Below are 27,397 nucleotides of genomic sequence, written 5' to 3' on the forward strand. Positions count from 1 at the left end.
GACATGATTATTTCCATTTCATGCCACATTTAATGCATTACCTCAAACACATTTCAGAAGGAAAGGTTGGACTTTTTCACTCAACTTTTCATACAAACAAAACTGTATCACAAACTGCTTCCTACAACAAAACTGGAATCCTTACACCAAACCAGCTAAATAATTTGCACATCTCTCTCTCTCTCTCTCTCTCTCTCTCTTTCTCTACGGATATATATATGTGTGTGTGTATAAAATGGATAGAATTAAATGTATCATTTAACAACATTTATATCTCAACAGTCAGTTTTGTTTCCAATAGCTTAGCTTCACTACCTTTATTATAAAAAAGGGGGAAAAATTACCAATGTCAATTTTTATTCTAATTTTTTTGTATAAAGTTACATGAATCTGCTCATTGAGACCTCTGATGTCAAATAAACATGCCAACCTTTAAAAAAGCCCTCCTGTCTGATGTGACTTTTGTCGTCACTAACTTCCTGTAGGAGGCGAACTGAAAAGGCGGACAGTTTAAAGACACAGAGACATCTGGTGTTTTTTTTTTTCTAAGATATAGTGACTGAAAATGTGATCTTCCAAACAGGACGTTAACGGGCACAAAGGGCTCAGATGTGCAACTCCAAATACTTTCAAAAGCCTTTCTCTGAAAAAAAAAAGACAAGCACTCCCACTTCACTTTGAGCCACATTTACATTACCTTGAGCTCTGAACATCATTCATATACAAATAAATCATCTATCATAACAAATGAAAGGACACAGAAATGTATATTCTTTTAGATATTTATTGTTGTTTCATAGCTGGTCTCCAATCCATTTAGAGTTTGAGAAACTTCTCTAACTCTTCGTTCTCGACTGCTTGCTCAAATGCGTCAAAGTCCTAAAAGAAAGACAAGGTGTCGGGTGTCAGGGATTTGGGGATGAGGTTGGAGGGGATGCAAAAAAAATTTTCTAAACAAATCATGACATATTCATGACAGTAATTATTTTTGTGCTGTATATGTTTTTTAATCTTTTAACATGAACATGAATATTTAAATTGATCCGGATGTAGAGATATTTCAGTCTGGACCAAAGTGCGAGACAAACTGACAGACTATCAGTGCCATCCCTGGAGCCATGCCACAAAAAATGAACATGTTTAAGAGAATAGAATACAACAGTGAGAATTTATGTCTCTTAATACATAATAACAACTTTTCTGTCACAACTAAATGTTAATGGAATGACAAAATGACTCAAATCCTACGGGAGGAACAGTTTCTATAAGAGTTACATCATCAGTACATCCTAAAACCTCCTTATAGATTTTGCAGGTCACCTGTCTACTGTGAGACTTACCCCACAGTAGACGTCCCCATTGAATATCTGAGGAGGCAGTGCAGTTGGGTTTCCCATCAACCTCCTCATTTCAGACTTTTTTTCTTCATCACTGGCAACATCCTCACATTCGAAACTGATCTTCTTGCTGCTCAGAATCATTTCGATTTTCTGCTGATGTTTCTTGATCTGGAGAGGACAGTATTTCATCAGGTTTGTTAACAAGAATTTTAAATTCACATGTAATCCTTTGACATATGAAGTTACACCAAGATTTCTTTTGGCAATAAAATTTGCTTCATTGTCCACAATAAGCAGCTACAGTTGGTCTACAGAAATAAAGAAAGCACCATAAAGGTTGATAAACTGAAATCCACATGCTTTAAAACACTTTGTGACATATATGTCTGTGTATTAACAGTATGTCTGAATACGTCATAAGAATAAAGCAAGTAAGACCGCATACTGTACCTCGAGGTTACTGCTCACGCTGCTTAAAAACACCCTGACTGGCATATCTGCTGTTTTAACAATAACACCTCGATCCAGAGACAGACTGAAAGAAGGACAGTGACAAAACGCTCCAGTGTCCTTAATGCAGGTATGTTGTGGAGCTTGACATCAGATGAGACATAGAGTTTTGGACATGGTTTAAATACTTGTAAGACTGCCATTCCATTTGTGGCCCGCCTACAAAGATTGTGAAAGCATACACACACACACACACACACACGCAACACCCCAGTGGTAAAAAAAAAAAAAACATTTACTCAAGTACTGAACATAAGGACATTGTGGTACTTTTGACTTGAGCATTTCCATTCGATGCAAGACTTAATCTATCTACTCCAACATGTTTCACAATGAAATGTAGGGTGAAAACTTGTAATTTGGGACACTTTTTGGTAAATTACCAAGAAAACCACCTTGATTGCTACGCTTCGAACTTTTTATGGTTCTCTGCTACATTTCTATAAAGAAAATATGTTAGCAAATAAAATGATTTAGAATCTTAGTATTTGCTCCCAAACCAGGAGGATGTAATCGATCCACAATGTTGCTGAATGAATAGGTAAAAATGAAAAGTTTTGTAAGAAATACATCTTTATTGATCAGCATTTACATGTATCAAATAAAGCAAATTATCACGCATACAAAGACAATGTAATCAGTATCTTCTGACAAGTGAGTGGACCTTAGCTTTGTGATTGGCAGTGTCCCAGAGAAATAAAAATCACCACAATATTAAGTATGAAAACAAGTGTTACAGGCGAATGCTTACCCATTTATGCAAGTGTTGTGTCTTATTCAAAATCACATTTGTTTTTTTTTTAATGTCTGCAAAATTTATTTTTGCATATTTTAAAGCAACTAATAGGGCATCTATCTGAGGAAACGCAAAGTGTGGAGAATTCTGAATAATTTGCTTGCAACAAAAGACGTAAAAACAGACTTTAAACAGGTTCCTGTGATCTACCTTAAAGAGCATCCGAACACCAGCTGAAAATCTTGTTTTTTGATTTTTAGATTGTTGGGTGTTGTTTCAGGTCGGACAGAGAGGGTCATAAAAGCCTGTTTACAAGCCTGGTGCCATGGGACTCTTTAAATATTTTAAAGTCATGTGACAGGTTATTCCTTTAAGCAAAGTGTTATCACGAGAGAACGAGTGGTTCAAGCTCATAACACACTCTCCCGACCAGGTCCTCAGGGTCCCTCTCAACATTGTTGTCAACGCCAGGAACGTTGTCTTCCAGGCTACGCTTGTTTGCATGCTCATTCACTTGGGTGTTACGGTCTCTGTGGGACATAAGGAGGGGGACAATTGCAATCACAAGTTGTTCTATCTTAAATGAATGTTGTATATCAAATAACTTTAGCTATGCTCTCCTTTTTTTTTTTTTTTACTACCTTCCATCAAATGCTCTATTGCTTCTGTCGTCTGTATCTGGCTTTAATGTTCCTCCAGACCGGTTACTAAACTGAACCATGGTACCTGAAAAATTAATATAACATAAACATGAGTACAGCCCAAAAATAAACAAAAAAACTTGAAGGTTTGTGCTAAATCAGATACAGGGGAGAATCAGAACTGTCATTTTTAAACCTGCATGAACTGATTTTTTGGGATTATAAAGAGCTGCCTGCTGCAGCTGAAAGGCTAAAGAAGTACAGTTCTGAGCCATAAAACTAACAATGAACTGAAAGATGCTCTGCACCAGCAACAGAAGTGGCCTCCAGCCGCAGTGAAGTATTTCTGGTTGTCCGTCCATACACCTATATGTGAGTCTGTTCTTACAAACCTCCATCCCATTGTTGTGAATGCAATGTCCATATAAAAAGTGTGTATTGCCTCTTTTACACTGCCCCCTCAACAGGGGGCAGTGTATTCAAAGCTGTTGGACCGCCTCACCGTTCTGTATATACGATATGATCACAGCAGGGGGGACAAAGTTGTCCTGGCACAGGTGTGATGTTTTGTTATGTGCAACCCACAGCAGTAGATTTTTAAAAGTATCTGACAGCAGTTAGTGGCAAAGAAGAAAAACAGCTGCTGAAATTGTCTGCAAATTTGGAAAATAATGAGGTCCAGGAGCTCCTTACCCTCCGAGCAAAGGATGAGATCAGCCACCATATTACAGTGATTGTTATTGCTGTGTTATGCCATTGTTTTTAAAGTGCTGCTGAAACGCATGCCACATGTCACATTTGAGGTCAATGTTTTTAGGTTAACTCTCTGAAACATGGCTTGTCAGTTTTCTTGTGCTAGGTTCAGATGCCTTTCACAAGCTGTTTTACTCTTTGTTATAAAGGTGGATTTAGAAAAAAAAACATAAAAAAAATACATGGGGGAAAAAGGCAATAACCAGTTTGGCAAGAATTGTCCAACAAAGAAAGAAAAATCATCACGTTTTTGAAAGAAATAAAACCTCTTTGCTTAGGTTTCAAAAGGAGTAAGAGTCGGGCCCATCACACCTTGTTGGGTTCTGCGATGCCAGCATGCTGTCTAAAATTAGCATAATGCCGCTGTTGATTTGCTCTGTGTAGAAATGCAAAGGCAGCCTAAGGAGGGGCTTTGTAGTAGCCCTGTAGCGTGATCTCTGTGTATAAAGGGCTTTTGCAACTTACCAGCACCCCGCTTACTCCTTCTCCAGACCAGGTAAGCTACAACAAGCAGGAGTAGCAAGACGACCAGCCCACCCACAAGTCCTGGGACAACTGTAGAGGATGCAGGTACTGTGGGGATTAAAAGATGAAGTTAGCAAAGGAAAAAACTAGCTATGATATGACAATAAACTCTTGAAGGCTCTTACCAACTACAGTGACTTGGAGTGACTTGGAGGGAGCCGAACAGAAGGAAAATGAGGACATGTTAACCCCGTAAACGCATTTATACTCTCCTTGGCTTTCTAAATCTATTGAAGTGAATTCAAAGGACACCAGGTAGAATATGGAGTGGCCAAACGCAGGCTTTGCGTCAGTGGTGCTCTTGTTGGACTTTGTCAGAAAAAAGTAACCTCCAGGATATTTGGAATGAGTAGAGCAAGTGACGGAGAAGCTGCTGCCTTGGGTGACTGATATTTTGTCCGGGCTGTAGACCACCATTGCATATGGAGATGTCAGGGAGATGCTGGGCTTCTCCAATATCACTGCAGGATAGAAAACCAGTTTTTACAAACTCACATGGATCACAAAACCTGTTTGCAATCTTGCAAACTTACAACCAGGGTACAATATTCTTAAAATTATGGCCTTATCCTGACTATCGATTACAAATTTCTTAATATTTTTCTTGTCCACACAGATCTGTCACTTGTCTGCCCACCTGTACACAGTATTAGCGACACACGAGGAGTTCCCAACAATACAAGACAATAACCTTATTTTTAGATTCATAGAATCTAGCCGAATTGATGTATATGTAGGATATTGCTACAGACCCTGTTATCCTGTGGTGCAGTGTCTGCTGTGGCAGTAGAGTTTGTATGTACTCATGTCAGAGATGATGGTGCTTTACTGTCCAGGTAACGCGCCATGTTTTTTCCCCTGATAATGTGCATGACAACGAGATACCGTTCTGTTCAGTCTCAGTGAGTGAAAGGAGACATATCTTCTCAGAAAAAAGAAAAAATATTTCTCAAGATGTTGAACTATTAAACTTAGACAGCTTTTTTAAATTGATTTCACATAAAATCGCAGTCATATTAAATTTGATTTAGCTGACATGATAATGGGTAGCTGGCCTCGGTGTTCTCCATGCTCAACTCCAGTTGTAACATTTGTATATTTTGTCCATGGACTGTAGGCTATATAAAGACACAGAAATAGAAAAGAGCCCCAAAAACTGTAGTCTCTTGAATCTAGTGACAACAAATAAAACACTCTCCCACTTCACAGCAAAAGTGACTTGCTGCACTTTATGATCTTAATCTGCTTAATGCCATGTCTTTTATTTTTTATTGAGCCAGCCTCATTTTAAATAGGAGCTTTTGTGATCAAAAGGCACTACGTGAGGCCATCAAGAAGGGTTGAAATTCTTAATTACGACATATACACAGCTTTTTCATTTAATTAAATACATTTCGCAAAGCCATTGTGTGTAAAATATTTGTTTTTTTTTTACCTACTAAGTTTGCTTTAGTTCAAAGAGGAGTTTTGTTGCAACCAAAAAGCACTATGTGAGGCCACTGAGAAGGATAGTCTTCATGCAACAAATTATCTTTCATTTTTTTCAACTTAATGTTATTTTGATATAAACACTATTACTCACAAAGCACCATAAATCATATATGAATGTGAGTATCAGTAACGTGTTTAACTGAATTTAAGTGTTTGGTAAATAATTATTTCTAGTGCTTCAAATCAACACCAATTTTGCATTATATCCCTCAGATTTTTGCCAGTATGGCCCCGAGGTCTGCGTTAAATTTCATTCTAGGTGGTGTTGAAAACGTCTTAAAAGTCTTAAATTTAACGTTGAGAACCCTGGAGCTACCTGTTCAACAATTATGTTCAACTGGACAAACAAGATGCGCAATTACTGACCTGTGACAGAGAGATCCGCAGTATTTCCCTGAGGATAATAGATTACTTGACTGGGCAGTTTCTTTTGATATTCACAGAAGTATGAACCCTTCTGGCTGAAGTCCACCGTGGGGAAGACAAAGGTTGCAGCCTCGTTCTCAGAGTACCTTTCCATTTTAAATGAATCTTGGATCCTTTTCAGGACGAATGTCCCACCCAAGTGTTCTGTGACTACAGTGCAGGTAATCTCAACTCTGTCGCCCCAGTTTACCTCTGTCGCAGGGCTGAAAGTGATCTGGGGCTTCTGTAAATCACCTGTAACAGAAAATAAGTTGTATTTTGTCACAAAAGCCAACGCAGCCAAAAGGGGATAATTCAATTTTTTTGAAGTGGGATTGTATGGGATACTTAGAGACAATATCAAAAAGTAAAACTTACAAACATATACCTAGACCCTAGATCTGTTTAGTGTTTACACCGAAGACAGTACTCTTACATGTGGGCAGGGTTATGTTTTACTAACTGCTCCGTCCAGCATTTACTTGTTCAAGGGTGATACAGAATGAAGTCTGCGCCCCATTTATAGTCCGCATAATGGGCTGCACACCAACATTTTCAGAACAAAAAAGAGCAGGCTGGAGTGACAGTCTGTCTCTCCCAATGGGATATTTATAAATAGCAGGTTTAAACTCTGACCTCTTGTCATGCAAAAGCAGCGGTTTAGTGCTGCCAGAGCACTTGGGAACAAAGCCCTTTTACATTTTTCTTTTTCCAAGTGAGGATTAGAATACATGCATTCACATAATCTGGTTGCAATTGATTTACATTTTTGAAACGCTTGAAGATCCACTCATTACTTCAAGGGAATGCCATCCAAGAGAGACAATACAAACAAATTAAATGGTCAAAGTTGTGATATTGAAATTTAAGTCATGTTGATGGATTATCAATTCATGAATTGAGTAACATTACAAGTAAATGTTCCACCTTAACGGTTGCCCCCAGTCAGCCCAGTGAATGAAATAATTTTTTTTAAGTATACAGCTGCGGCGACAGGCAACAAAACATCCTTTCATTTTGTAGTTAGAGGGTATGTATAAAAGATTTTTCACAGTATGAACAGTAGTTTAACCAGCCACAGCTCAGCCCTGAGTACAGTGTTGATTCTTCACTGACCAAACAACAGACTGCAGGGTTTCTAGATCCACCTTTTAGTACCAGAGCTGTGTGCTAGGTAAACAAAGCAGAGGGATGACCAAAAATCAGGACAGTTCCCAAGGTACTAAAGGTATCTACAACTTTTCACATTAGAAATGCAAACAAATTAGTATCGAACTGAACCAGACTGCTTGGTGGAAACGCAACTGAAGTCAGCCCCCAGTTTGGAGAAACAGGATGAGTCAGTTACCAATGAGTTACTTACAGTTACTTGAGTCACTTACCCAAACAGATGACACCAGCATCTTCACCATGCCCACAGTTATTTTCTCCGAAACCAGGATGTGTACAATGTGTGAGCGCAGGCTCTTCGCCTCTACACTCCACATTATCCAGCCATATTGGACCAGTGCCTCTACCAAAGTGGGCACTTGTGGGAGCAGAAACTGCATGACCGCAGCCAAGCTGTCTACACACCACGTCTGCATTACTCATTCCCCATTCGTCATCACACACAGTTCCCCACAGGCCTTTATGGAGGATCTCAACTCTACCGGAGCATTGACCTGAGCCACCGACCAACCGAATTTGTGCTGCAAATGTAAACAGAAACTAAGTGAGTCCAAATGCTAAGAAAGTCCTTGATACATGAACATACAATTCTTAAAGTATATTTACATTGCACATGTGTTATCTTTATTTTAAAGGTAGACACTACTGGTGAAAACACTTTTTCATGCATTGGTCAATTTTGAGATTTCAGGGTATTTTGCTACCATAGCAAAGACTAGTGGGGAAAAAAGCCTCAAACACACATGTAGGTGTTTATGTTAGTTCCAATTTCTGTTCTGGACATTTATGCAAAAATAATGGCAACAGTATGCATCATTTGTATATTTAAACCTACAATTTGAAAAAAACATGTATAAGTTATCAACTCCTGAAAATTAATGGTGATTTAATCTTTTATGCCCTATTCAACTGTAGTGTTTCTTTCCTAAAAGGTATTAAATAATACAATATATCCTTCAAGGCATTTTTCTCAAAGTGAGTTTTTTTTCTCATACAGAAATCTTCAGTTCAGTAGCATATAGATACACCAAACTTTCCAGTTTTACTCTTATCTATATTCTAAAGTTTTTTAGAAACAGACACAGACAATGATGTCTCAGATAAGTGTGTTTCCTTATGTGCTGAACTGTTCCTTTAAACATATACAATCATTTCCCACTTCACTGTTTTTATTTGGTATGTGTAAACTTAATTTAAAAAGCTTTACCTGCACAGACAGCGCCAGCATCACGTTCGTGCCCACACGTTGCTCTTCTGAAACCTTTGAGTGAGCATTGCTGAAGAGACGTCACATTGTCAAAACACGAATTGCTAGCTTCCACTACTTCTCCACTGCCTTGGCCAAAGTGGGCAGCGCCAGGAGCGTTCAGTGCGTTTCCGCATTCCAGCTGTGCACACACCACCTCAGCTTTACTCAGGGTCCAGTCTGCATCACACACAGTGTGCCACACATCGCCATAGCGTACCTCTACTCTGCCAGAGCACTCTTTAGCACCAGCAAACCGGACCTCCAAACCTCCTGTGAAGTCAAGTAAACTTGAATTATAAGACAGTATCAGACATTCTGCATATATTTTAATGTAGTTAAAGACATAGCAAATGAATAATAATCAAAGAAAAACACAAGCGAAGTACTTGATGTTTCCTATGTTGCACACAATTAAGATTTGGAACTCACTACCTTTCCGGTTTTTTTAAGTGGGGCTGTATGAGATACTTATGAATAGTTATTGTGTTACATACAGTAGCTGGCACAAGGATGGGTCGTGCACCCCACAGGGGTTGTTATCGAAACTTATTTTAGCCACTTTAAAAAAGCCTACCTAAAAAAAAATCAATATCAGTCAAAGTGGATGGTATATTTGAATATTTTCACCACTCGTGCTGTTTCTTACCTGTGCAGAAAACACCAGCAACTGAGGTGACATTGCAGGTTTTGTCACGAAATGGTCTTTGTGGGCACTGACCCAGTGTTGACTCCAATCCATTGCATTCAATTTGATCGCTCCATGTCTGTCCTGGGCCTTGTCCATACTCAGTCATGGTGGTCATTTTATGAGCCCTGCCACAGTCCAGCTGTTTGCACACCACGTTTGCATCATTCATGTCCCAGGCCTCACCACACACAGTCCCCCACTGGCCTTTGTCGTAGAACTCCACTCTTCCAGCACAACGATTGTTCCCACCGATCAACTTTACGTTGCCTGGGGATGACAGTTGTTACATGAATGTACAGCAGATGCAGCCCAGCCTGGGTGTTGGTTTTCCTTTTAAGTTCTGTCATGATAGGGCCCCTAGTGTCCTCCTGGGGCATTCATTTTTCAAAAGAATTGAAAATGCAAGTACTATATACTGATTGGTGCCATAATTGAAATAAAGTTTGTAATTCTCCAGTTCTGAAATGGAAACAAAGGGAGTTAACCAGCTAAGGTGCTGGCATTGTTAAACCAACTAAACCCCTAAAATTTGAGTGTGAAATGTTAGAATTCTCCATTGTTATAGATATGTATAATGACTGCTCTATAAAGGTTAAAACCAGGATATTGTAATTTAATTTAGCAATTGGCTGATCCAAGCACCAGGAGCCTGCTTTCATCACCTACCAAGCCCTGGACACCGCTATCTCACCAACCAAAAACCCACCTGAACCATGCCTCAAGTGGTCATTTAAAGAACTCCAGTTTTTTGGCACTTCATGTTGGCTTCATTTTTTAGCACTGGAGATTGCCGCTTTATTCTCACAAAACTATGTTAAACAACTGGACGATGCACTATACATATTGGGTATGTAGTATGTAATAATGGATGCAGTGTATATCTCCTACAAAGTGAGAGTAAGTCAAATTTGAATCCAAATTCAAGTCTCACCAGAACATGTGACAGATGCCTCTTCGATTCGATCTTGGCTGGTCCTGACATATTCTCTCAGGTTGCACTGTGTGACAGAGCTCTCTCTGCCGCTGCAGCTGACCTTATACCCGATTCCCGTTTTTTCGCCTTGACCATATAATCCTAAAAACGAGACAGGATCTCCACAATTCATCTCTCTGCACACCACTGATGCTTCATTAATTCCCCAGTTATAATTATATGCTGATGCCCACTGGCCGCCATAATAGAACTCCACCCTGCCTGAGCACTGATCAGACCCATTGATCAGTCTGATGTTAGCTGAAAAGCAGAGGAGAAATAATCACGAAAGTGAACTACATGCTTAAGTAAATAACATGCTAACAACAGAGTGATAACCAAAATGATACCTGAGCACACCACACCAGCATCTTCACCGTGGCCACAGTTATTTTCTCCGAGGGTGGGATGCCGGCAGTGCATAAGGGACGTCTCATTACCGAAACAGTCAACATCATCCAACCAGATGTCTCCCTGGCCTTGACCAAAGAAAGCGCTGGATTTGGCTGTCTGAGCTGTTCCACAGTCCACGGCTCTGCACACCACCTGAGCGTCTCTGATGTCCCACTCATCGTCACACACGGTTCCCCACTGGTCATCGTGCAGAACCTCCACTCTACCAGAGCATCGGTCTGTGCCATTGACGAGCCTCAGCGGTGGGTGACCTGGGGACAGTTTCACTCATGTCAAAAGTACTCACAAGCTAAAGCGCAATGATGAAATATTAAGTAATATCGAACATACTCATTTTAGTTTAAAGTTATTTATTGTCAAATAAACAAAAGCAAGAGCAGTCGCTGCCATTAAAAAACTTGGGTCACAGACTCCCCTCAATAATACTGTTTAAATATGTTTCAAAATTAATAATTAAAAGGGATGCACGATATTGGATTTTTGCTGATATTTGATATGCTAATATTAAGCACTCATTTTGGCTGACACTGATCATGATATGTGCACATGTTTTTCCACCTAACTGCAGAAAACATTATGTCTCTCCTGTTGTAGAACATACCACACTTAGTAATGACCCACTGCTGGCAGAGGAAGACATACAATATATTGCTTTTCAAAATGTATACATTCATTGGGCAAAACAATAAACATACTTTAACTTAGGTTATATGTAAAACATGCCATATTTATTCTCATGTAACAAAATTTAAACAAAAATTCCTCCCACTTCAATAAGCTTGGATGCTGTTGCTATCGTATTGTATTGTATCGTATTGTATTGTATCGTATCGTATCGTATCGTATCGTATCGTATCGTATCGCATCGCATCGCAGCGCATTGTATCGTATCGTATCATATTGTTTTATAATTAAAGTTGCATCATTGCAACTTTGAGCCAATGCCAATATTTAATTTTAAAGCCATTATAAGCTAATACCAATGACATGCTGATATTATCTGGCATCCCTAATAAGTAGAAATGAAAGGGAATCTAGACATAAAGATATAAAGTATTGCGAAATAAAATAAAGATAATATATAACATAAATAAAAATATGATGTAAATTATATAAATCAGTAGTTGCTTGAGTAGACGGAATGTAACAGGAGTGTTCTGTAGTAAACTATATATGCATAATGTGCTGCAGCACAGTATATCCCTATCTTTTGTGTCTTACCTTCGCATGAAAGAGAAACACCTTCGCATCTCCCTGCGTATTCTTGAAGTGTGCACTCAGAGATCGAGCTCACATTTCCGGAGCATCTGCTTGTGTACCCTCTCAGTCCACTGTCCCCGTAATTGTGGCTTTGGAATTTTTTGGGAGCTCCACAACTGAGTTCCTTACACACCACAGCAGCCTCTTCATTGCGCCAGTTATTATTACAAATTTTCCCCCATTGGCCGTTTTGGAAGATCTCCACTCTGCCAGAGCATCGCTCTGTCCCATTGAACAATCTGACTGACTCTGGAAAACAAGCATTTAAAAACAAGAAAAATGTTCAAGAAGTATGTTCAAGAAAAATCTGTGATGTTGTACCAAAGAACTAAAGAAGGAGGAATGGCAAAGGATGAGTGCAACAGGCTGCAGGAGGATCTTCTAACATACTATAGTATACATTTTTTAAAAAAATCTACAGTATATATCAACAGGACTTGTAACTGCTGATACAGTAGATACATCAACAGCAGACATGTGTTGGTAAACACATGTAGGGTGGGTTCAGGTAATTTGAGACAGATAAGCATTGTAATGATGAGAGAAATCAACAGCCAATAACTAATACTGATCTTGAATTGTTGCTACAATACTTATCGCTAACAAACAATTGGTTTGGAGTGGTCTGTCTTTACAGAAATTCTGTGCATAGAAGCCCCTGTAAAGTGCCATATAGTTTGAAACCTATTTTTGTTGTGGCACAACAGCAGAATTGCAGCATCTGTGTCAGGCGTATGATGCCATTGGGCTCAATGTAACGCTGTGAGCTCCAGAAAATAAACTTTATGTCCTTATGTTACACTATGTATAAGGTTAACCGTTGAAGGTTACTGTGTCAATGTCATTACACACAACTAAATTCTATGATTCTATTCTTTTCCAGAACTTTTGAGTATATCTACTAATTCTGTGACTTTTTAAGGCCTGGAAAATGTGATTGTAAAATTCAGTGATTTTTCCAGGTTTTTCATGAAAAAGTATAAAAACGTGTTACCTGAGCATATAACACTAGCGTCTTCATTGTGGTCACAATCGTGTTCTCCAAAACCTCTGTGCGGGCAGTCAGAAATAGCCTTCTCATGACCGGTGCACTCAAGGTCATCCAACCAAACCTGATCCCGACCTCTGCCGAAGAAGGACTTGTACTTGACTGAGAGAGCAGTGCCACAGTTCATCTCTCGACATACAACAGTTGCTTCCTGCATCCCCCATCTGTCATCACAAATCGTTCCCCACTGTCCATCATTGAAGAGTTCCACTCGCCCAGAGCACCGATTAGTCCCGTTCATCAGCCGAATTGGTTTACTGTCTGTCAGGTGGGAAGAAAACAACACCTGTTTATCGAGAAGCCATCCACACACATTTCCCGATGGCAGCACAGAGGATTTATGCAATCAGCACATTTTCAAATTGGACACCCAAGATAAATGTCACCACATTTTGTTTGAAGTCAGTGCCTAATCCGAGGAAACTCTCTCAAGGCCATCTTAAGATCTTCAGATGTCGCATTCACAAAAATGAGACAGATATGAGGCCACAGTGACCTTAACCCTTAAATACCAAAGTCTGATCAGCTCATCATTGAGTTCAGGTGAATGTTTGTGTCAAATCTGAAGAAATTACCTCCAGGTGTTCTTGATAGCTTTCACAAGAATGAGACAGACAAGGTCACAGTGAACAAAACAACAGATCATCTCACCATGTAAAGTTCTCACACATTTACAGACGTAGTTTGAGCACTGGGATGACTTACTTGAACAGACAAGAGTAGCATCAATACAGCTTTCCTTGAAATCCTGAAGTTTGCACCGTGAGACAGAGCTCTCATTTCCAGCACAGTTGGTCTTGATGCCACCCAGGCCGGGTGCCTCTCCAAAATTCAGCACTTCAGACTGAATGACAGGAGTGCCACAGTTAATCTCTTGACACACCACGTTAGCGTCTGCCTTGGCCCAGTCACTGCTGCACGCTCGCTTCCAGCTGCCGTCGTGGAAGACTTCCACTCTGCCGTTACACCGATTGCTGCCGTTGACCACCCTCACATGTTCTGGAAATGATGATTTGAATAAGATCAACAAATGTGCAACAAATGATTGTGTGAAACAACTTTTTTAAAAAAATATAATTTACTGAAAACCTTTGTATGTTTAAGAAATGATTAAAATTGGGGGAAAATATTTCTTGTTTTGTGGTGGAGAGTTAAATATGACTGTAATGTCTGTCCATTAAATATCAGCTGTGGTGTTTTTGTGCTCTCCAATTCTGCATCTTGAGGACTAGTAATCAGGATATCTCCAACTCCACAGCTTAAATTTTGACCAGCCTTTCTTGAATATTTACACTTTATAGAGCCACGGCACTAAATCTATTGATCAGCCCTTTAAATATTTGAAATATTTCAAAAAAAAAAAAAAAGAAAAACCAAAACACTCAACCTATAACACCCTAACTGGATGTCTAATATACCAGTAAATAAATTCACCAGCCTGCTTTTAAGAGTTAGTCTGCCAACATACACACTTCAATTCCTGCTTATTGCCATAGGTGCTGCCAAAGAGAATGAAACAGAGATCTTTGTTATTGTAACTTTACATATCTTTTGTTTTTATGGGGACAGAAAACTTTATTTCATTACTTAAACTGACATTACTGAAAGGTTTAATATGTATTCTAATTTCTGCTTAATCTGCTTTATCACTGCAACAGGTAAATAAGTACTAAATATTTTAAAAGTATATATAAAAAGTATATATATTTGACCAATTTGAAAGTTTTATTACATTGTTTTCCTGAAATCCACCCTGAATCTCCCCTTCTGCTGGAATCAGGCATCCTGATATTTTAGATCAAAGCTATCTTAATCCTATAAATAGGTTTTGATAACACAAATTGAAGGTTTGATCCACATTAAAAACCATCTAATCTAATCCGATTTCAAATTCCTCTTTGCCTTTTCAAACAACCTATTTTCAAGATTTGATCCAATCTGACAGCTGAAATCTGACCAGATTGCTTTGGAACGACTGGGCCCTGGTGACTATTAAGTTTTGGTTTATCTTCCATCTCTACCTCGCGCCCTTTGCACTTTACATTTGCAGCAGCCAGTCACAGGCTGACCTTGCTGTTGTGCCGCTGTTGCAACAGTATCACCGACGCGGGTAGCAATAATCTGAAAGTAGACAACCAACTGTGAACTGACAAATCCGTTTTCTGGAATTTGAAGACAAGATGCAATCATATCAGTTGCTAAGATAAATGCTGTGTTCGCTGCTTTTTCTCCACAGCTTTATTTCCTAATTTCCCAACACCTCATGACAGTTCCACATTTCTGGTCTTAATATAGACATAAATTGAGGAAGGTCCTTATCATGAAAAATTTTGATTTCATGTCCTAATGCCTAACTAATTCTTTAAGAATTAAAAGTTTGTTATTTTGGGAAATGCGGTTACTTGCCTGGCAGAGAATTAAAGCTAATTTTAAGTACAAAAATAGATGCATCCATTTCAAACATCACTCTCCTCATACTTCCATGCGTCCTTTATGATGACACAGACACAGCCAATAGACGGCAATAGAGTCAAAACAACAAAAAACAGGGCGACAGTGGAGGAAGTTGTAATACTGAACCTCTAAACAGAGGCGGTGTTGTAGACGGCAGAGGTCTGTGCAGTTATAATATACATCCTGACGTGGACAAAGAATTCTGTTCATTAATTTCAATATGTATTACTATATATCATTATAGATTATCGATTTGTTCCTATCCACCGTTATTAAAATTTCTTGTCATCTCCAACGGTTGCATCTCAAGATAAGATGAGAAAAGATAAGATGCGACTATCAGTCCCACACCAGCGATATTCACACGTTACAGCAAGCTCAAGAGTCAGAAAAAGAGAAAATGCAAAAAAAAAGTAAAACAAGGATAAAAGTATTAGAAAATACAAATTAGATAAAATAAAAATTAAATTTATATAAAAAATAAAATCTATATATCCTATTTACACCTTTAACTTATACTGTTATATATGCTGTGTGGTATATCTACTGTAGAAATAAAGAAATATAGCCTATAAATATTATTGCACATTAAGAGGTAATATATTGTACAGTAGGAAATTGCACAGCATGTTACAAATGTAAAAAATATGCATATTATTTGAAATATTTATGATAATAACTCTAAACTTTACACTACACTGCCTCCATAAACTCTTTTGGTACTGCCCCATTTCATCTGTACCCATAAGTGCTCAGAAAACGTGCACAAACATGGACGAAATGAACACGGACGAGTACGTACTGCAGGCTCCATCTGACTCCGTAGGTAATGTTGAGCATAAATGCACCCTGAGAAGATTGATGTCACTCTTATATTTACTAAATACTCATTGATTAACACATCATGTATTGTTTGTTTGTAAGAGAATGACTATTTGCCTTTTTAAATGACCTGTTTCGAGTCTTTATGCTAAGCTAAGCAGCTGTAACCTCTATGTTAATGGATTGGTATGAGAGTGGAATCAATCTTTTAAATTCTTTGCAGGAAATCAAATTTCCCTTTGTCCAATGGTCCAGCTATTGCAGAAGTAATTCATCAATATAAAGAGACTCCTCACATAAAATTAGGCTGTCTCTACAGTGGAAAGATGCAAATACTTTTGCAACTGGTGCTAAATGACCAGAGAAAAAAAGAAGAAAAAGGACTGTGGTATTGGCTTTTGTCCAAAAGGTAGAAAACCTACAACTACCAGAATGCATAGGGCCAATAAACGATCCAGCTGGTGGGTGACGTAACAAAACCGGTCTGTTCGACACATTGGCAGCTGCCTGGAAATTGTTTTACAGTTAAACAGGAAGCTAAAACATGTTTCTGACAACAAAATGAGGTGAGAAATATGCAACTCAGTAGCAGAATATTGGTTTTTATGTGATCATTGCTGCTTAGGTTTACCATTTGAAATCCTTTTACTCAGCCTCTGTTTTCACTGTGTTTTTACATTAAAATACATTTTAGGAGAGACAAAGGCCGTGCAGTAACATAAGTTTAGTTTCTATTCAATCAGCACTGCCTAGTTTTACAGTTTGATTGGATTTTGGTTGAAGTTTTGGTTGAAGTTACCACAGTACACAATAACCACTGCAAATATGGTTGAAAATCAGCAAAGTATCCCTATAAGTGTCTAACTGACTGGTATTCTAGTGATAGTTTAACTTTCAATAAACCATAAGTGGTTCAAGTAAAGCAAATACAACTGAAGTAAATGAATGAACTCAGTCTTACCAGAACAGACAACTCCAGCATCTTCGGTGTGGCCGCAGTTATTTTCCCCCATCGGTCTGTGTGGACACTTGACGATGGAAGGCTCACTGCCGGTACACTGCACATCATCCAACCAGATCATGTTCGTCCCCTCTCCAAAAAAGGCGCCTTTTTTGGCCTCAAGAACTGTCCCACAGTTTAACTCTCGACACACCACGTCAGCGCTGGCGAGGCTCCAGTGATCATCACACACCGTTCCCCAAGAGTCTCTGTGGTAGACCTCCACCCGACCAGAGCAACGCGAAGGCCCGACCAGCCTGATTTTATCACATTCTAGAAATGATAATGAAAGCTTACAATTGTGTCACCATGAACTCAATAAGAAAAAGCCCTTTTAAAAAAAGGGTGTTGAAATCAAGATATCTAATTCATATTCTTGTGTTTACAGGCATGAAACATAAAACAAACTTACTGACCTGTAAGCAGCGGTAGACTCAGAAGACCTACAGTAACACATTGCGAAATGTTCAGCCCAGAGATTTCTCACACATATTTAAAACAATATCATCCAATAAAAACACAGTGGTCAAAGCTGGAATTTGTAAAATGTATTCAGTGGTGCCCCCAAAGGAGGGTCCAAGGGGTTCAATGGCCGGCTGATACAATCACTGTCTTTAAGAGGCTGTAGCGCTCAACTAGCACCAAGGTAGTTGGGGTGGGAATCCCCAAATAACAATACAATATTATCATGAAACTTTGGTCACAGTACAATATTATTACTATTTAAAATCATTTGCAATATGCTGAGTATTGCAATGACATATACTGTGATACATTGCAATATATTACCTTTTTTACTGTAAGTCTTGTCTCCAAAGGAAAAATTTATTAAAGGTAAAGTTTTTCCAATCTTTTCATTGAAGCAAAATGTATCTATTGAGTTTAAAAAGCAATTTATTTTCTTATTCCAGAAGGCTACCAACAGTTTGTATTTGCAATATTAGTAAATACAATCAAATCAACATCAAATAAAGTTAATAGCCGACTCACAAACTATGAATATTTTATGTCTTAAAAAAAGCAGGTACTAACACATGGCTCACGTACACGACTTTACAGCCTCGTTGTGGAGACGTTACATCATGCGACCATGGTGTAGTTCATTTGTAGCCAAACAATAGCTTTTTACCTCGGCAATTGCATTTAGGTTTCAAAAGTCCTAAAAGTGGTGTTCATTTGTGAAGATTATCTTGCTGAATAAAAGGTAAAAGTATCATAACAGTTCATTTCTGACACACTTTACTTCCTCCCCTAAACTTTGCTTGTTTCTAGTAAATGTTTTAGTCCTTACCATTAATGTGCTCTTCAAATTAAAGTTGTATATTTATCTTTTAAGGACAAACAGCCTTATTTAAGAACAATGGATTTCCTGACAGATACATAACATTAAAACTGGATTGTTAACTGTACATGTATTAGTCTATCATCCTTATAATATTGTTCTGTTAGTCTTCCAAAGTAAATCAGTGTGTGACTCCTTAAATATTGATAGTTTTCAACTAGGCTATACAACAACAACAAATAAATCCTAAATTTTAGTTATGGCTTTTGGTTTTGGTGTGCCATCCCTCTTTAGGCCACCCCTATGAAGTTTCTGGGGACGCCACTGAATGTATCAGGATAGGTACCTTGAGATGTACAACAAAGTCACAAAAACATACCTGACCAACATACCTCAAAGTGACTAAAGAAATAACATTTTTACAGTATGTATATATATGAATAACAAAATAACATTATTTTGGTACAAACTACAAGACTTTTACTTCTGTTGACTGTCTTTATCTCATAGTATCAAGGGCATGTAACAAATATGTTTGACTATACTGTACTCACAGGATTTGATTTAAGATGTCAAAGAAAGAAAGTCAAAAGGAAGAAGTCAAATTAAACAGAAACTCACCTATTGACAAATAAAAAGCAAAATGAAGTTTTTCGGCAGGATTGAAGATCATATTGTGTCTTCAAAGTAGATCAAATGCTGTCAGGGTACAGTGAGAACGACGTTTAAAAAAGGCTGTTACTTCACTATCTCATCTGGATTCAGCAGAACAAGAAAAGCTTGTTGATTTTTGGAAGCCATCCATGTTTTTTTCTTTTTTTTAACCAAAATCTGCGAAGTTGGTTAAGTCGCCCTCTTACCTTTTAAATCCAACAGCAGCTATTTCAATCAACTTACACTTAAAAACAAAAAGCTGATCACATCTGACTCATCCAAAGTAAAAACACCCCGTGCACAGATCCTGTAATTGTTTTGAATAAAACGGGCAACCTGGACTTGGACTGCAACTTGGATGTATGTTGACATTTGGATCAATCATTAAAGGCAGGGGGTGACAGGAGATTTCATTTTGTTTTGCACAATATCTACAATACTATTTTATAAAAGACATTAGTCTCAACAGGGAAACACATCCACATGTAAATGAATGCTGCTGTGCATGCAAATAACGTTGATTTATGACACGGACAATGATCAGCTGCAGAAAAAATAACAGTTAAATGTAGATCAAAAGGAGAGTTGTTATGAACGAATGTCAAGAGATGACCACCTGACCCCACCCCCCACCCCCCCGCGGCAGTCCTTTCATGTTGAATTTGTACAACCCCCAGCCATTTCCACCACCACTCTTCATTTCCTGTGTGACACCAAAAGTCAGTGGAGTTATTTCAATTAGGGATGCACGATAGTGGATATTTGCCAGTATCCGATATGCCAATGTATAAAAACTAATTTGGTTGATAACCAATATATGTTTTTTTTCCCACATGTTAATGATCATCAAGTCTCTTCTGTAGTGGAATTAACATCATATTATGCAAACTCTTATCATCATGGCCCACCAGCAGAGACAAAAGAATACAATGATTATAAATGTATTTAATATTCATTCATTGTTCAAAATAAGAAAAATACTTTAATGTTTTGTACGTGTTCATTTTGTCATTTTAAAGCATGTTGGCCAATTCTGATGTTTCCTTTTAAAGCCAATATCAACTGATACCAATAATATGCCAATATTGTCTTGACATTACATGACATTGGTAACATCCGTACTAATTTTAAGCAAAACCATTTTGGGTTTTTTTTTCAAAATCTAGACACGTATTTCTGTTTCCTAAACATAAGGAAATAAACATTGAAACAAAGTGTTTTACATTAACATTGTAAGTGTATTTTAATAAGCACAAACTGTACAGTTCCTGTGAAAACGGATGAGTAAGACACAATACAGGTAACGAGCGTTACATCCCACTATATCCAAAACTGACACAGTGGGTAACCTAGTGCATCATATTTTGATGTTTAGGTCCACTGGCAAAGCTGCTATAGTTGACAAGTTGGGATAAGTATGCAATGTGTCATTATAAGATCTTTAAGAAAAACCCCACACATCATATGACTTAGCAGTAGCACAAATTTGCATCACTTTATGAAATATGATGGATAAAGAAAAATGCCTTCCAAATTCAATTCCACTAAAAAAGAGCTTTGCTCTGCAGCTGCATTCTTGTTTAAATCTTAATCATTGCCTTAATTATGCATTTTCATGAACATAAAAATAACTGGTTATTTTGTCCTATATCATGAATTTCAACTAAATATGATTAGTCCCAGTTAAACACTGAGCATGTTTTGACTCACACTGTCACCATTTGACTCCCATAAAGGATAAGAAACCTTCTCTGTTAGGTTAGATGCACCAAACCTTGACCTTTAAAATATTTTTCAATCCAGTATCATATTTTGCAAATAATTTCTTTACCTTACAAAACAGGTTGCAGCCAGTTTTTGCTCATCAGATTAACAGCATCAGTACTTGTCCCACACTGATTGTCAACTCATCCGGACTGGGAATGGCAAACACTTCCCCTTGTGAAAGTCTGTAACTCAGTCATTTTTGTAATTATCCAGTTCCTGTTATAGATCTCAAAATACTGCAGTATTGTGTCTTCCTTTAAAATCTATCAAGGGGGAAACCAGAGTTTGTTAATAGGACAACTGACCCTCTGGAGCCATAATTAATGCTGCGAGTAGATCCCTAACCAAACCAAGATATGGAATAGTAAAATTAGCAATATCAAAGAATGTGTTCATATTGTGATTGAATTAATTGGCATCATTTTCCATAAGTTCACTCAACTACCACATTGTACTGTGGCATTATTCATTGGTGAATGTGTGCTGTACTAATTAATACATATTGTAGCCTGTGTTATGTACTGTAGATGAATTTTGCAATGCATTTTATTCTATTTTAAGGGTGACTTTTTTACATCAGCCACTCTAGCTCATTTATACATTTTTTTTGTGATAACCAGGAAGCACTGTCCCTGTCAAACTAATATAATAATAAAAAGTTTCTGATTGATCTGATGTTATCTGTTATACATTTTTATTCCCATCTGTTACATTAATGTGTTTCTATAGTTGTTTTAAATGTCTTTTCTCCTCAGTTTTTTGGGCATGCTCTTTGTTAATCAGAAGTTACTGTTCTTACTGTTAAACTGAGGATGTTGGCCTTTGTGATACTTCACAACTGACTTGCTTATTCAGCATTTTAGGTTGCCTGGTTTGGCCATCTGTTTGCACACAATTTCCTTAATTTGCCTCCTGTTACCGTTGCAAATGTCACCATTTTTCAAAATAACTCAAACTTCCTCTTGAGGCTGCAGGTTTTGTCACATCGTTTCATGTACATCATATCTATGCTCACATACAAACTTTAAGGTACATTTCACCCCAAAATACATACTTTTCCAGTGCTGTATCTAAGCACTCCTGCTAAGAAAAAAAAGAAAAAAACTCACAAGAATCATTGATTCCCACCACAATATACTTTTTAAACAAGGCAAGTTAGTCATTACTTCTTTAAATCTCCTTCTTTAAATGTAGCTCTGCACACGTGTTTTCATTGATCTATACTGTTGTGTGATTTGTTGTGATTTTATGCAAGTCTCATGGGTGTGAATGCTTTTTCATGTTGTTTGAGCCCCCAACCAGAGGCAATTTTCTACATTTTTTTGAATCTTGAATCTAGTCCCCCTTTGTTCCACGACTGCATGTTATAAAAAGAACAGCAAAGTGGCAAAACGACGTGATATTCCCAACTTGAACAGGCAGTGCAAAAGCAGCTTGTGTAAAATGGACAGCCAGTTGGATGGGACCATGGACGGGACAGGTGTGAAGTTTTGCCAAAGGGTATTTGTACGACCCAGCGGAGACAAACTTTAAAAGAAATCATGTTGCCACACCAAGCTTTTGTCCTAATACTTACACATATAATACCTCCTCCTCCTAATGCTCTCTCAGCTCTCAGTGCACTGACTTGGTGGCAGTGATCCAAATATAGCAAGAACATGACATAAATTCAATGATTAGTCAAAAGTCCCCTTCACACTGCCTGTTCACAGCAGGAATTTTGCACCATTATGCCGCCTTGTTGCTCCGTATAAAAGTTACAATTGCACAATGGGAGTAGAGTTGTCTCACCTTTAAGCTGGCTCGAGAGGTAGTAACAGCACAGAGTCAATGTCTGTGTGACATTTCGACAACATGTTATTTGTGCGACCCACAAGTGGGGAGATTTGAAAAGCAGCTAATAGCAGCAGACGAAAATGTCCTCAAATTGGGAAAACAATGACATTCAGGTGCTCCCTACCCTCCGAGCAGAGGACAGGATCGACTGTCATATATCAAGGACAGTAAATTATTGTTATTGCCATGTTATGCCATTGTTATTGTTTATGAAGCACTATATAGAGGTTGTTGTGTTACTTATCATGCCAATCATGCTTTTTTTTGTTTTCGGAACACCGGCATTAGGGGTCGACTGATATTAGTTTTTCAGGACCGATACAGATTATTATTAGTTAATGAGACAGATAACCGATATTTAGAACCAACATGCATTTATAAGTGAAGTGAAAATCTTTGTCAGTATTTAAAATTCAGAATATAACCAACTCCAACATAAAACTTTGAAAATGTTAAATCAAAGCGTTCAACATCAGACAGCAAAGTCCCAGCCACTTTTTTTTAAAAAATAAATTCAAGTGAAAATTTTAATAAAAATGAATAAATAAAAATATCTCCCTGAGGTTTCACAAAGTAAAATTTTCTTCCATGCTGAAACTTACTTGCACTTTACAACTAATTAATTTTACTGGCGATCATTTAAATAAAATGCCAATGCAGATCATGAAAATGTCAAATATTGGTCCCAAAAATTGGCCAGGCTGACAATGTGTCGACCTCTGGCCGACATGCTATCTGCCGCAGTTGTTTGGTTCTGAACAAAAACGCTGTGGTGGTGTAATGACGGACCTTCAGAGCATCCATATCACGCGATATCTGTGTACAAAGGACTTGAGAAGGGCTTATCACTGTTTGACTAGAATGCTACCAGCTGAAAAGAAACCCGTAATGGCGAGTCGTAACTATAAAGGGTCACAAGCCTCAAAATTAAGAAAACTTTTTTCAGACTGTAAAACAGCCAGAGGCTCTAAAAGTGTTGAAGCAGTGACCTCGGTCTTCTATCAGTATTCTGTAATGACAGAACTGATGATCCTGAGGTTTGGACAGCAGGTTAAACACATATTGATGTCTAGGTAAATCATTACAGACACAGAGATTTGCATCACTCTCTGACGGGAAATGACATTACAACTCATCCGGGGCAGGGGGGCACTGTGTCATAATAATCACCGTACAAGTCAAGAGGCAGGTTTAAAGAGGAACAGATCAAAAGTAACAATGTGCAGGAGCAAATCTCAGTTGAGTTTTCTTTGACTTCCTTTGAAGTCACAAAGTGATGAACAGCCTTGAAAAGCAAGAAGCATTTTATTAGTGGGATAATCTAACACTGCTTTATTTTGAAAATGCAAGTGTTTAGTGTTTTTATTTGGGCTGTGTTATTGATTATTTTAGTTGTCAAAATCCTTCGTTTTAACTCAGAGTTGCATTTAAAAAGTCCTCAAGAGCCTTAAATCCAAAATTTTTTCTTGTAATAGAGTAATTTTTGCCTGTGATAGGTCTATTTCTTTCACTTAAGTAAAAAAACACGACCACTTCTTCCACCACTTGTCTTAAAATCATAACCCAATTTTCAGTAGCTATCAACTGATATTTGACAGAGTGCTGCTCACCTCCTTCTTCAGTTGGGAGTCGGGCTGGTGCATTTTTAGGGAGGTACGGGGAAACAGGGCCGCTGAGGATGAAGCTGCAGCTGTACTTTCACCTGGTACCAGGAAGGGAGAGGGACATCTGACTTAGAGTGAGGAGCTTGCTGAAAGTGTGATTGTGCTGATTAAATGACGGCTAAAGGAGAAGATGCCCCCTACTCCCTTAATTCCTCTTCTAACCAATATAGAGCGCTATATCTACTCTCAACACATGTAATGAATGGCTACACTGCTAATAAAAACACTTGGTATGTTTTTGCATAATTTTTGATAGTTTAGTTGGTCATACCAGCTTGTGATGGTCACTCTAGCTGGTTTATTTGTTTAAATAATATATGCATTAAAAGACAAAAAGTGTGAAAGGGCTAGGGATATATAAGTTTTACTTTTAAATTCTCCTTTTTGAACACTGTACTTTTGTTTTGTTTGTCTGTTAATAATATGTTTTAAGTTTTGGTTAGAAAAGGAATTCTTTCAGCAAAGTAAATCAATGGGCATAAATTAGTTTAGTCTACTGTCATGAGATATTCATAGATATAAATGTGCGCAGCTTGACAGGCTGGTAACACTAGCATGTTGGGCTGGTGGCCTAGAGTCAACCATCAAAGACCAGCAAGAACTGGGTCAGGACCATCTAAGAACATCTCCAGCCAGCTAAAGCAGGGTATGCCATAGTGTATTGTGACATTTATTCTGAATTCATTTAGTTTATTTTGAAACAAAAATAAAAAGATAAATAAAATTGGTCTTTAAAGTAAAAATGTAAAATTAGATCCTTGGGGCAAGATGAGGGGCAGAAAACACCCAGGGGCATCCTGCCTTAAAATATTATTTGGTTAAATTATTTAAATGGGTATATGTGATTTTTATATTGTTCATATCTATATAGTGGTAGTAGAGTATTGCAATTTTAATTGCTTGGAACATCCTGAAAAAAAATATCCTGATGGAAAGGCTAAAGGCTTGAGATAATCCATCAGATTTGGGATTTAAGTTTGTTTTATTTAGTTAGGTAGCTTGTTTTGAGCTGGGTTTACAAGGTTTTCATTTTTGAGCTATAAAATCAAAATTAGCGACACTAGTTAGGCAATTTATTTCTCCCAACAGACTGTTGGTTTATGTATCATCATGCACATGCTGAAATAATATGCAAATATATATATGTTTTTAATTTTACAGTAAATTGACATTGTTCTTAAGGGGAGGTTTCTTATCTTATCCACTAATGTCAAGGGAGCAAACCTTTTTCACTGTGGACTAAACAGGTTAATTCCACCACTCACGGTGACCCACCTTTCTTTGTGAAGAACTGGATGACATACTGTCGGATTTTCCTCTCTCTCTTCTGTGTTTCTTTGGGGTTTTGGCACCAAGACTTTTCTTTAGGAAGCTGACATGTAGTCCACCTCCTCCAACACTCCTCACTTCACTCTGAAGGTACCATTAGTGCCAGGTGTAAGGGTGGACTGAACCATTTTATGAAAATAGAGGGGGGAGAGGACAATACAGGGGCTCTCTGGATGTTTACTTTCTTTTGCCTAAAACAAGAAAAGACAAACAAACATACTTTCTTAGTTAAGACATTTTAAATTTAATATTTGTTTAATGATGATAGGTTAATCATTTTCAGTTTTAAGAAAAAATCTTGATGTCCTTATCTTCTTTTAGGACCCTATCAGTCACTGGCACTTCATCCAAACTTAAAATTTATTTACCAGATTTTGCTTCCAGTTGGCCATTTGGAATTTCTGCATCACAAAAAAAGACCTGCCCACCACCAAAACAAATGAACCTCAGACTGATTTCAAGACAAATATGTCAATGTTTGTATAGGCTGATTTTAAAAAATTCAAAGAAAAAAACTGTGTGTGCCACCCACCCCCTCCTCTCTGAAGCTGACTTTCTTTGTAGTTGTACCAGTGGCGATCCCAGATGGGGCCCTGCGTATGTTTTGGGGGGGACAGGGGTGCTGCACTATATAATGCCTTTATGGGAGGTTTAATGGGGTTATTGTTGACATTGCAAAATGTACTAATATGAGTGGCCATCGGGTAACATGATCTCAACATTGTGTTTCTGCTAACTCTAACATAAGTAGAGTAAACACAACATTAAGTGAAGTTATTGCAGAAGTAAAATCAATAATTAAACAACAAAAAGAGGATGCACACGTGGAGTTTCTCAGAGAAGACATTTCCACCATTCTTCTGCATGGATTTGGCAAAAGCTTGATTTATCAACTGGTTCTGTTGGTGATGAAGAAGATCGTCCCCTGGTACAAATCCATTCATCTGTTCATTGTTTTTTTGTTACTAATTGGCTGATGGAGGAGCAGACAGGAGGGGCAGCAAAGCTGGGCGTCTAAGGCGTGTAAATCGGTGTTTCGGACAGACAACAAGGACGCTGCCGTTTGGTATTCAGCAGTCCAGAGGCAGCTGGTTGCTGAAGGAAAAGTAGTAACCTCATGGGGATTGTTGTTCACAAGGTACACGTCACATACAAAAGGTAAATATATATAAAAAAATTTTTTAGATTGTGTGTGAGGTGGCAGTTAGTCAGATTCATACAGAGAGCAAAACAGTATGTTGACCTCGCACCACCAGGATGGCCTCACCAAACTAGCCAACAGGGGTCCCTTTTCTAAAATTTCTTTGGGGGCCCAAAACATTTGCCACATGAACATGAACGTGAAGAATTGTAACCTGCTTTCATGCAGCAACGTTTCATTGAGAA

General features: G+C 38.1%; 2 protein-coding genes across 4 annotated transcripts; both read right to left on the reverse strand.

Moving 5' to 3' along the window:
* Positions 1-766: 766 nt before the first annotated feature.
* LOC121955392 (SH3 domain-binding glutamic acid-rich-like protein 3) lies at positions 767-27,325 on the reverse strand. 2 transcript variants are annotated; one of them, XM_088089068.1, is made up of 4 exons: positions 25,958-27,325; positions 24,629-24,720; positions 1,341-1,508; positions 767-879 (listed from the first exon to the last, which is right to left on the reverse strand). In XM_088089068.1, exons 2-4 carry the CDS (start codon positions 24,659-24,661, stop codon positions 817-819), a joined length of 264 nt encoding a protein of 87 aa, XP_087945194.1. In that variant the 5' UTR covers positions 24,662-24,720; positions 25,958-27,325; the 3' UTR covers positions 767-816. The 2 variants fall into 2 exon arrangements, with proteins under 2 accessions (XP_087945194.1, XP_042359268.1); XM_042503334.2 differs by lacking the exons at positions 24,629-24,720; positions 25,958-27,325 and adding an exon at positions 1,791-2,255.
* On the reverse strand, positions 2,406-21,302 carry LOC121955391 (scavenger receptor cysteine-rich type 1 protein M130-like). 2 transcript variants are annotated; one of them, XM_042503333.2, is made up of 17 exons: positions 21,247-21,302; positions 19,383-19,460; positions 17,896-17,922; positions 17,441-17,752; positions 13,909-14,202; positions 13,150-13,464; positions 12,117-12,404; positions 10,832-11,146; positions 10,440-10,742; positions 9,467-9,775; positions 8,779-9,090; positions 7,784-8,092; positions 6,363-6,656; positions 4,631-4,966; positions 4,446-4,553; positions 3,228-3,312; positions 2,406-3,116 (listed from the first exon to the last, which is right to left on the reverse strand). In XM_042503333.2, the coding sequence occupies exons 2-17, from the start codon at positions 19,432-19,434 to the stop codon at positions 2,972-2,974; spliced, it is 3,804 nt and encodes a 1,267-aa protein (XP_042359267.2). In that variant the 5' UTR covers positions 19,435-19,460; positions 21,247-21,302; the 3' UTR covers positions 2,406-2,971. The 2 variants fall into 2 exon arrangements, with proteins under 2 accessions (XP_042359267.2, XP_042359266.2); XM_042503332.2 differs by lacking the exon at positions 21,247-21,302 and adding an exon at positions 19,622-19,776.
* Positions 27,326-27,397: the final 72 nt, after the last annotated feature.

This window comes from Plectropomus leopardus, chromosome 16 (assembly GCF_026936395.1).
Source record: "Plectropomus leopardus strain MGB_pleo_1.0 chromosome 16, ASM2693639v1, whole genome shotgun sequence".
Taxonomy (NCBI): domain Eukaryota; kingdom Metazoa; phylum Chordata; class Actinopteri; order Perciformes; family Serranidae; genus Plectropomus; species Plectropomus leopardus.